This window comes from Nomascus leucogenys, chromosome 3 (genome assembly GCF_006542625.1).
Source record: "Nomascus leucogenys isolate Asia chromosome 3, Asia_NLE_v1, whole genome shotgun sequence".
Classification (NCBI taxonomy): Eukaryota; Metazoa; Chordata; class Mammalia; order Primates; family Hylobatidae; genus Nomascus; species Nomascus leucogenys.
The window spans coordinates 42,683,872-42,695,774 of NC_044383.1; the positions used below are offsets into that span (position 1 = coordinate 42,683,872).

General features: G+C 40.2%; 1 protein-coding gene and 1 non-coding gene across 2 annotated transcripts; both read left to right on the forward strand.

Moving 5' to 3' along the window:
- The first annotated feature begins 285 nt into the window (after nt 1-285).
- On the forward strand, nt 286-390 carry LOC115834507. Its single transcript, XR_004029455.1, has one exon. It is a non-coding gene; the product is annotated as a U6 spliceosomal RNA (small nuclear RNA).
- A 1,689-nt stretch (nt 391-2,079) lies between these two features.
- ANKRD1 (ankyrin repeat domain 1) lies at nt 2,080-10,296 on the forward strand. The gene is made up of 9 exons (XM_030809279.1): nt 2,080-2,159; nt 2,811-2,990; nt 3,891-4,028; nt 4,174-4,281; nt 5,325-5,423; nt 6,879-6,977; nt 7,287-7,385; nt 7,526-7,624; nt 10,186-10,296. The coding sequence occupies exons 1-9, from the start codon at nt 2,133-2,135 to the stop codon at nt 10,294-10,296; spliced, it is 960 nt and encodes a 319-aa protein (XP_030665139.1). The 5' UTR covers nt 2,080-2,132.
- The last annotated feature ends 1,607 nt before the right edge of the window (nt 10,297-11,903 follow it).

Consider the following 11,903-nt stretch of genomic DNA (forward strand, 5'->3'; position numbering starts at 1 on the left):
TAGTTGTGCATCTGCAGCAAGTTACTTAATGTTTCTGTGCCTCAGCATCCTCTCTGTAAAATGAGAGCATTAGTCTTGCTCCAACTTTGAGGGCCTGGATAGCTCTGGGATTTCATATCCAAGACCCTTAAACATCCCACAATTCTTCCCCCAAAGACTTCTCCTCCTAATATGTCCCTCAGTTTGGGTCAGGCCTGTAATAAAAAGGCATAAGAAATGGTAGAAAAAGTGTCCATGACTACTTCTGACTTAGATGAAGAGACCAATGAAAATAGTAATGACTCTGCTTGCTTCAGCAGGGCATATACTAAAATAGGAGCTATACAAAGAAGATTAACATGGCCCCTGTGCAAGAACGACACACAAATTTGTGAAACATTCCATATATTAAAAATAAATACATAATAAAGAAAAAAGAAAAAATTAAAAAGAAAATAGTGATAGCTGTGTCCATCTCAAAGAAAAGCCCAGGAGATTTCCTTTAATTAACCCCCTTTTAAGATAGAACATTAGGAGACCAGAACATATGATACAGGAGGTACTGGGAGGGTCCCTCTTTGTCAGTGTTTTGTCTTGGGGTGGGGAATCGATGTCTTCTGAAAGTTTCGGAAACACCATCCACTTACTGAGCATTCAAGGAGGAAGAGGAGAATGGCAGCCACATTTGTCGATTGGGTGAGTTTGGGGAGAAATAGATACACAAAGGTCAAACATAACTCCCCTCCATTCACGATTCCCTTCTCCCATTCTTCTCTCCTTTCTTTTACTGAAAAGAAAGGTAAGATTTTAAATAGCTTAAGGATAGTAAACCCAGTTTTTCCTGAAACTATAAAAAGACCCCAGTATTTTTACATAATTTACACCTCAAAGATTAGAAACCAGAAATAGGGACCTTTTTCAACCCTTCCTGAAGCAAAGTGCATCATCCCTCTGGCCACATGTCTCAAATCTTGATGCATCAGAATCATCTGGGTGCTTTGAAATTCAAGATGATTCCTACGAGCCACCATAAATCAACTCAGAATCCCCTGGAGTGGGGCCCAGGGATCTGTATTTCTGACAAGTTCCCACAGGTGATTTCTTTCCCCATAGCATTTGAGAACTCCACCTAATCAGAGTCCTGCCATTGCTAATAACTGGTCTCATTTTTTTTCATATATATATATATATATATATATATATATATATATATATAGTATTTTTAGTAGAGATGGGATTTTGCCATGTTGCCCAGGCTGGTATTGAACTCCTAAGCTAAAGCGATCTTCCTGTCTCTACCTCCCAAAATGTTGGGATTACAGGTGTAAACCACTGTGCCTGGCCAATAGCTGGTTTCATATACTCTATTTTTTGACCACTCTGATCCATTTTGAAGAAAAAATGCTCCAATTATTATGCTGTTTTAGAACACGGTAAGCATGTCATGTGCTAATTATAGCCAGTGACATCATAAAAGAAAAGTGCGTTAGTGAATGCTTTCAATTTCTTATAATGATGGTAAGGTGGCATGTCATGGGGCCTTTTTAGCCCCAGACATCACTCCAAAGAATTCCAAACAGATATAGACAAGTGCCCTTAGGGCCCAGATCCCTTCCCCTCAGGCTGTTTACCCAGAGAATAGGATGTCCTGAGGCAAGTTTCCCCTAAGAGAAGTGTTGATAAGTCTGCTTATCGGAAAGATATTACTGGGGGTGTGATATGTAGGGCATCTACATTTTCTTGATAGGTAGTCATATGAAAGCTGACAAAAAAAAAAAGGGCAGTGATGTGGTGCAATGTCAACAGACAGCTGTCCCCTGCCTCTTGACAAATAGGATGACTTGCATTGCTGAGCGGTGTGATCACCACCAAAGGAATGGCCCTCTCACATTTCTTCCTGATTCACATATTCAGCGGGGTTAGCTTGTCCTCCCCTCCCTCTTCAGCTTCCCAGACACTGAGTCTGGAATGAAAATTCACCTGCCTCTGAGTTGGCTCCTAATGGGGGCGGGAGTGTTACTTGGGTTCCCAGGTTGGAAGATTATCTCACCCGGCCCCAGCTATATAAGCTGACCGGTGTGGAGGGGTCCAGCAGGGCCAACTTCAGGGATTCCTTCCACGACAGAAAAACATACAAGACTCCTTCAGCCAACATGATGGTACTGAAAGTAGAGGAACTGGTATGTAAGATGCATTAATTTTATAAAATGAAAACTGGTTCATCTTCGTTTTTATTTGAAAATTGAAATGCCCTTTGCTTTCAGGTGTAATGCAAGGGAACTCTGAAAATGTCATATATGGAAAAAGGTTGATGTGATGAAACAAGTGAAATTGGAAAAAAAATGGAGCTACCAGTAATGAATTCTCTGCATATTTCCTATTTAATATCTTCTCCTTTGGTTTTATTACTACAGTGTGGAATCACATGTAGTCATCAAAATGTCTTAGGGAAGAAGTGTTATTGAAAGAATGTAAGCCTGGAAACTTTACAATAAGGCAAATCTCATCAAAAGCACCTAAAGTTGAGTTTTAATTAAGTAGAGAAGGTTTGTGATTTTCCTAAAAGAAATGTGATTAAGCAGATTAAAAGTAGATGTAAATATGTCAACCTAACCCAAGCTTTGATTTAACCAAGAGAGTAGGACAAGCACCTGAAGGTAATTCTGGGACAATTGTAGCAGTGTGCGTTGCAGCTTGAGATCTGAGAGTGCATTGCTCAAAGGTGGCTGTTCCCAGGGGAGAAGAACCAAGCGCCTCCTGCAGCATTGTCTGTGAAGAATGACCCAGGACGAGGCTGCTGCTTCTTACGCTGCCATCTTCTTCCCTCATAGGTCACTGGGAAGAAGAATGGCAATGGGGAGGCAGGGGAATTCCTTCCTGAGGATTTCAGAGATGGAGAGTATGAAGCTGCTGTTACTTTAGAGAAGCAGGAGGATCTGAAGACACTTCCAGCCCACCCTGTGACCCTGGGGGAGCAACAGTGGAAAAGCGAGAAACAACGAGAGGCAGAGGTGAGAGCCATCTGTGGAATCCACTAGTAGGATGTTGGGGCTGGGGTAGGGAATGGAAATGTTAGGGAAGGAGAAGAGAGAAACAAACCCAATCATTAAGATGTTTCTTTACCAGATTCTAACCCATAAAGAGGCAACCTGCATGGAACAGGTTATGGGAAATAATTCTTTGACAAGACTATGACCTCTAAATTCTGAATCAATGAATAAATGTGCTGTGACCATGTTTTGATTGAAAGATACACATGTCCAGTGAATTCCTGATGTTACACACCATGTAGTTAATCCCAAGCAAGGGAGATCTCTTTTTCTCAGTAACATGGTCTGTGGTCCATAGATCATTGTTTAACTCTCTGCTGTCTGTGTTGACACAATCTGTGTTTCTGGGTGAATTTTCCTTAATTACTAACACAGATAAAATTTGCTTTAGTTAGCTGCGGTCCCTGGACAGTCTGTTTTAGAAGGCTCTGCTTAGTGAAAGAGAATGACATTGGTATTTCAGAGCTTAACATTTATTGTTAGATTCTTTTTATCATGCTCAAAAATTAAACCAAGTTTTGAGCATAATTTTAAAAATCCTTTAAAAATATAGGACTTGCTTATGACATTAATTACAAAGTCATCACTTAGAGACCAGATCATGTCCTCAGTTAGTCAAGGGCTGATTCTACATGCAACAGAAGTAAAGATGATTGCAATTAGCTGAAAATTAGACCCCCAGATAAATATCTGAATAAGAAATCCCTAAAATGAAGTCAAAGATTTATATAATTTTTTAAAAATGTTTTTGCTCAAACTGTTCACATGTTTATCTCAGACCTTGCAGATTTAGTTTAGATACAACCAGAATGCTTGTCAGTAGAACTCACCATATTTTTGAAATACAAATTTCTTTTTTAGCTTAAAAAGAAAAAACTAGAACAAAGATCAAAGCTTGAAAATTTAGAAGACCTTGAAATAATCATTCAACTGAAGAAAAGGAAAAAATACAGGAAAACTAAAGTTCCAGTTGTAAAGGAACCAGAACCTGAAATCATTGTAAGGGCTTTTTTTTTGGTTTCCAGTAATACATGTCCAGTGTTGTGCTACAGGGGAGCAAATATCTGTGGAGGGTTTGATTGAATGTTGGCAAGCTCACGGTAACTCTCATGCTATATATGTATCTATATTTTTTTGGCTTTAGACAGAACCTGTGGATGTGCCTACATTTCTGAAGGCTGCTCTGGAGAATAAACTGCCAGTAGTAGAAAAATTCTTGTCAGACAAGAACAACCCAGATGTTTGTGATGAGGTAAGACTCATGCAAAGCACTGCAAAATCCAGCTCATTAATTTTATGTTTCTCATGCGTTACTCTAGTCTTGCTAATATAGTGCCAAAGTCCTTCCACCTGAAACAGTTTCCCCAGCTGTTGCTGTGTATGCCAGGAGCCTAATAGGAGAGTTCAGTGGTCCAAAAAATAAATAGATATTGGACCAGTGCTACGGATTGCATTGTTTTTTGCACTCACATACATCTGGCTGGTTTTTCAGTTTTTCTTTAACTTCTTAGATCCTTGTGATAAGACTTTTAATGTGGGCCAAAAAGTCACATTTAGAGATATATTATTAGCATCATCTTTGATTAAAACCAAACACATCAACACTAGACAAGAAATCTGGAGATTGGAGTTCAGGGGCCAGTTGTACCACTACTTGGCTGTTTGGTTTTGAGCAGCTAATTTGCATCCTCTGGGCCATGGTTTCCTTATCTGTAAACATGGGGCATTGGAGTGAAATAATGCCTAAAGTTGTTCCAGCTCTAATAGTTAATTGGCCCATTCAAATAAAGCCAACTTATCAGAAATCACTAATCTTTTTGTATTCTTTCCCCCATGAAGTGAAATTGGGGATCACTTCTGAAGTTGAACTAAAAACATGTCTCCCATTCTCCTAAAAATGAATGGAAACTTTTTGATAGTCAGTCTAGCAACAGTCCCAGATGCAAGAAAACTGTCTGATCTGCATGGTAATGCTACATGAACAAGGAAGGTGCAAGATAGAAGAAACGGAGATGTCAGCATTTAGATAGTTTTGAGCCTTTAAGTTCACACCCCTCAACGTAACGTAGGCCTTTGAGCCCTTAGAAATGCATGTTGAAGGAAGCTCAAATATTAGTTGCAGGATAATTGTTTTGATTCTGCAATTTTAGTTAACTTTGACATTTCTATTCATAAAGAAGCACTTGAGTTTCTATCAGTTAGGTCATCAGAATCTCCAGCTTCATAGCTCTTAAAAGGGTTTACGCACATTTTTATATTTATTGCTATCTCTGTTTAAAATCTCTGTTCTGATAGTATAAACGGACAGCTCTTCATAGAGCATGCTTGGAAGGACATTTGGCAATTGTGGAGAAGTTAATGGAAGCTGGAGCCCAGATCGAATTCCGTGATATGGTAAATATATTTCTTTGCTTGGGAATGAGCCAAAAGAAGTAGACTATATGAAGCTCCGGAAAACCTCCAATGCAAAACCGAGCTGATTGGATTGAAAATTGATCTGAGAGAACTAGGCAAAAGCTCATTTCTCCAAATAAAGAAAAGTTGGGAGATGAGAGTAGGTCATGTGAAAATATTTTCCATACAAACTGAAAATAGAGGAATATTTCAAGGAAAAGAAGGAAGTGAAAGTTGTTAAACTGAATTCAATATCCTCATCAGTGAGTTAGTCATTCATTTTCGACACTTGCCTTTCAACAGCCTTGTCCCTCCATTGTTCACAGGGCAGCTGGCTCGTGGTTGGCTGCCAGCAACATATACAAATTCTCTAGCTGCACACTTTATATGATAGATGCCAATTGTTACCAATGAGATTTGGGGCTAGACTGCATATGAAATGAATTGCATCTATGGAAAGTAGCTGCTATTCAGACCTCAATAATTCAATCACTGTGATTTCTACAAAGACCAGTATGCAGCATATGAACTGAAGATTGAGCTGGGAAAATTCTTTATGTATTTAAATGCAGCTCATTTTGACTTTATAGCAAAGCGGAAATGGGATATCAAAGAAATCCAAAAGACTTGGCCAAAATTGAATCCAAAACATAAACACATTGAAAAAAAATCAAGAAACAAAATATGAAGTTTGCATGGAAACTAAAAATCATGAGTGTGGGATTAAGGGCAGGGGCATACCAACCACATAGATCAGTGAGGAGAGGGTCTCCTAGGGGTAACTATACACGTTACAACTGTAGACACAAGTGACTACAGTTGAGATACAGAGGCTGTGCTAGCAAAAATAAGAGCAGAAAACCCACAGAGGTAGAGAAAGAGTGACAGGGACCCTAGATGAGTTATCAGATCCAGATTAAAATATTTTGGAAGGGACTACTTTTATTCTGCCAAAATTTTTAAATACATGTGTTTAGAACTTTGGCGTACATTTGACAAAAGAAGTTAGAAGTTCCAGGCAGAGGGGAGTTTGACTATGTATTCTGCCTCTTATTAATTGTGTTTCCTTGGGCTAGAAACTTGAACTTTTTGGAACCTGGTTTCTCTTATCTGCAAAATGTGCATAGTAACACCTACCTCAAAATGTTGCTGGAAGAATCAACGTGTCTAGAGTGTAGCACCATGTCGGCATGAGAAATGTCTCAATAAATGGCCATTCTTATTCTTTTAAAACATTATTAGATTTATTAAGAGCCTCCTAATAAGACGCACATATGCACACACACACACATGTAATTTAGCTAACACATTTGGTAAGAACCTTCGACTCCAGTTAGAATTGTCAATCTAGATGGGGACAACTCATTATTATCACGGATGCCCTAGCAACCAGGTTCTAATTCCCCAGACCACATTCTCCTTCACATTGTCGGGTCTTCTTCCTTCCCGGTATAGCTTGAATCCACAGCCATCCACTGGGCAAGCCGTGGAGGAAACCTGGATGTTTTAAAATTGTTGCTGAACAAAGGAGCAAAAATTAGCGCCCGAGATAAGGTATTTCTTCTTCTCCTTCTCCCTTCATTCACCCCTTCCCCCTCCCTGCCCCATCCTTCTCCACTTCTCCCACTCTTCCCCCTCCCCCTCCTCCTTCTACCCCACCCGCCCTCCCCTCCTCCCCGACCCGCCCTCCCCTCCTCCCCCACCCCTCCATCTCCTAACTCGCCTCTCCATTAAAGTCATCTGGAGGCCTATGCTGTATGAAGGCACCCTAGTGACCACTTCTCCCCCTCGCACATGTCTTGGGGTCTGGGACAGCCTCTGTCCTCATTCCTAGCGAATCAGCAGCGTTTTCCAATTTTCCAGTTGCTCAGCACAGCGCTGCATGTGGCGGTGAGGACTGGCCACTATGAGTGCGCGGAGCATCTTATCGCCTGTGAGGCAGACCTCAACGCCAAAGACAGAGTGAGTAGCTGGACACGCTCGGGTTTCCCAAAGCTTCATTGCTTTTGTATTTGGAATCACTCCCCCAAGCCTGGGTGCCCTTGCAGGACCCACTTCCTGGCCTCAGACCCACTTTGAACCTGTTGACTCTGCTTCTCTAGGAAGGAGATACCCCGTTGCATGATGCAGTGAGACTGAACCGCTATAAGATGATCCGACTCCTGATTATGTATGGCGCGGATCTCAACATCAAGAACTGTGTAAGTACTGGAAACAAGAAACGCCGCTTGCAAGCTTTCCAATTTCCAGGAGCATTTCTTAAATAGGTGAAACGACTCCCACAATGGCAGTATTTGAGGGGTCTTCGATGGTCTAAATGCCCCTACCCATTTCCCCGAGGACAGTGTTTATCTTGGCTAGGACTCAGGTCACATGGCCAGAGATGGGGGAAGCCATAGATACTGCTATGACCTCAGTGCCTGATACGGTGCATAAAAATTATTTTACAATTTGGTCTTGGAAATGAAAGATAGTCAAAATTTGCTCATCCCCACAAACACCTAGAAGTCCAATCTGCCTTGGCCATTTCTGTCTGTGCAAGCCTGAGGAAGTTAGAAATAAAGGCATCCACCGTTTCCAAAATGTCCTAAAATTCCACAAGGGTCAGTGCAGCCAGTGAACTAAGGTTAATCAATATCCAATCTGAGTAATTCAGAAAGTCCCTTTCCTCCTTACAGCAATGTGAAATGTCACCATTTTCTTCCAGGGGTAGCTGTGCTTTTGCCTGTATTTTTTTCAGATAATTTCTATCCATTCTCCACTTGGATTTGTCTTCACATCTCTCAAAATAATTTCCTATATTTAGGCCCTGAAAATTCTTGTATAAGTACATATTAATTTAACTTCATCTGTAAGCAGGGAACATAACCAACTTTCCCTCATGGTCTCAATTTCCAGACAAACACCATCTAATATAAGCTTAAAAAATATTGCCCAGAGGAGCAGGTATAAATTTCTGAAGAAATAATTTTGAAGAAGCTTTTGAAGAATCACTACAAAAAAGAGTGGGGGGAGGGTAGGGAAACTCAGTCATCATATAAATGCAAATAATTTTCTCCCTTTATTTCTGTTGCAAAGACTAAGAAGAATATCTTATCATTTAAAACAAATCTGGCTTGGTGACAGGATCAAAGAATGGTGATAAATGAAGATTGCTTGGGATGGGAGTGTTAACAGTAGGGCTTCCTCAGTCTAGATATTGGAATTGAGCCTATCTAATAATTTTTTAAACTATCAGAAAAAGAGCAGGTTCAATGAAGTCTTGAAAGCTGCAGAAAATGTGAAGATTTTTTTTCAGGCAGTGAGACACTACCAGCAGAGACAAATAGCATACAGGTTTAGGGAGACTGTGTAAGTAGCCAGAAAAGTCACAATATAAATTTCAATGGAGAGAAGTGCAAGGAATTTATGGAAGAGTAGCCCAAAATATACAAATAGGGCTCAGGGTTCTGAATTATCAGTTAGATCTTAGCATCAGGTTTATGGAACTATTAATGTCATTGACCCAATGGATTGATGTTTCCCTCAAAGATCAATAACCTATTGATGCCATCTTAAGGAGATTGGGAGCAGCATACAATATTTTCTCATTATCCAAAACTGTATATTCATGTCTAGTGATTATCGTTCCTAGAGAAAGACACTACAGAGGTGGGGAAGTTCCAAAATGAAGGTTATAGGGCCACTAATTTAAATACCTACAGGTCTCATAATCTGACTGCAGACTGACCTCACCGTGCCGGGCAGATGGCATAAGTGACTTCAATGTGTGGCTGTCAGGGTCTGTGCACATAACTCTTTTAAAGGTGGCCCTTCTCCAACCCAGTCTATGTTGCTCTGTGGAACCATGGGTACCATATTGTTAACTCTTCCAATTTTTTCATAGAAGTCACAAATTCAGTTGGGAAATCTCTTGGTTTCCAACTGTTGCCAATTCATACTAATCTTAACAAAAATCTAAGTTCTGTTTGGGTCAAAACAAAACAGGTCTCTATTCTGGTTTGCATCTCAAAGCTGCCAATTTGCAGTCACTGGGTTAAAAAGAAACTTCTCAATGAATAGAGATAGAAAAACTTAGGACTTCTCAGATCTATAGATAAGAATTGAGAGATGACATGGTTTTAATATTTTTAAATCTTGAGACATGTGCATAAGGGAAATCAAAATTTCGTCTCAAAAATTATTTATTCACACATATCATTGCCATCAACTCCAAGAAAAATACATTTCCTGGGAGAGTCCATTGAAAATTCTGACAAGTTATGAAAAATCTGCTCCCAGGAGCAGTAATAGTACCCAAGCAGTACCTGAGTCCTTAAGCCAAGTTATTGATGCAGCTCATTTACCATCATTTCCTGTCAAATAACTATTGTTCAAATGGATAGGCACTGTCTTGGTCCAAGAGGCACGCTCCCACCTCCGGGAGCTCATTCCACAGGATAGTGGAAGATGTATGGAGGCATTTTATAAATTTCAAAATGACTTGAGGTGCTCTTGACACTTAGTGTCTCGGGCAAGGGATTTTACCAATACCTGGGATGGTCCCGCGTGAAAAAGATTGCTGCTCTAAAATGGCAAAAGCATCCCTCTGAGAAACAGTGAAGGGCTGGTTTGAGTATAAACTGCAGATCACTCCTAGTGGAAATCATAAAACACTGTTATAACATATACCTAATCCTTATCTCATGAAACACACACAGAGAATGTGAATTTACAGATGTCACCCACCTGAAAGTCAAGTTTCCTTATCTCATTTGATTAGGCTGGGAAGATGCCGATGGATCTGGTGCTACACTGGCAGAATGGAACCAAAGCAATATTCGACAGCCTCAAAGAGAACTCCTACAAGACCTCTCGCATAGCTACTTTCTGAGGCAAACATTTTGAAGGCATGGCCCAAGAGAAGAGACACTAGCCATAAAATCTAGTTTCTATTTATCAACATGTTGTGAAGATGTACCTAATGAAGTTCTGAGAAAGCACAGGGTTATAGGTGTTAAAATTTCCTTTAGTGAAACTATTTATTTTTATGTATTTCTGTTTATTTATTTACTGCCACACTACTGATATTCAGACCTTCATGATCATCCATTTGGTGAGCAGAGCTTCATTTGTATATAACACTTTCAGAGCCTTCCCACCCATAGGTAGTTCTTAAACCAGGTGAAAGAGCAAAGTTCAAGTGCCTAATGAGTCATTCGCTCATGTAAGAGTTTTTAAGAGAGGGCTGATTATTGCAGCCCTCTTCTCCTGAATTTTTAATGCAGAAGTTTGAATGAAGCAAGGGAAGGCATGTAGGGACAGGAAAGGAAACAATGGAAGGAAAGTGATTCTGTGAAAAGGACAGTGAAGCCAGCTATTTTACCCCCAGGCTGGATTTTTTTTTTTTTTTTTTTTTTTTTTTTTTTTTTTTTTTACCGAGTACACAGAGTACCCAGGTGAAGAGAACGTCATGAGTGTAAGTGCAAGTCAGTGGAAGCAGCGGCAAACTGGGACATGCAGAATTGAATTTGCTCAAAAAAGATGAAAGGAAATGCAAACTGTAAATGTATAAATGTATATTGTATTGTACGTACATTTTATATTCATAATAAAGGCAATGAAACTCTAAACCTCTAAGTCCTTCTATAAGTGTGGTGGAAACGTCCTATGTGAAAAAAAAAAAGCTACATAGGAGGGTTTTTTTCCCATTGTTTTCCAAGTTTTCCAGATTAGAAATGTCCCGTACAACAGCACTCCCAGTATTTAATATGTATACAGATCACCTGGGGATCTGGTTAAAATGCAGATTTCTGATTCAGCTGGTCTCAGGTGGGGCCTGAGATTCTGCTCTTCTGATAAGCTCCCAGGTGACAGGCCACGAAATGCCACCACCACACTGAGCAGCTAGGCCGAGAGCCATAAAGACACAAAGGAATTCTAGCGAGCTTTCAGTCCCAGTGGTGTGTAGAAAGAGACCCCTGGTGGTCAGAATGATTTCTGCATGGTAAACCCGCATTCCTTAAGCAGTTCCCATTAAGGCTTAACCAGTGATTTTTTTTTTTTTAATTTAAATTTAAAGTTCTGGGGTACTTGTGCAGTATGTGCAGGGGTGTTACATAGGTAAACGTGTGCCATGGTGGTTTGCTGCACCTATCAACCCATCACTTAGGTATTAAGCCCAGCATGCATTAGCTATTTTTCCTAATGCTCTCCCTCCTCCCACCCCACTCCCCATACAGGTCCCAGTGTATTTTGTTCCCCTCCCTGTGTCCGTGTGTTCTCATTGTTCAGCTCCCACTTATAAGTGAGAACATGCAGTGCTTGGTTTTCTGCTCCTGTGTTAATTTGCTAAGAATAATGGCCTCTAGCTGCATCCATGTCCCTGCCAAGGACATGATCTCATTCTTTTTATGACTGCATAGTATTCCATGGTGTATATCTACCACATTTTCTTTATCCAATCTATTATTGATGGGCATTTGGGTTGGTTCCATGTCT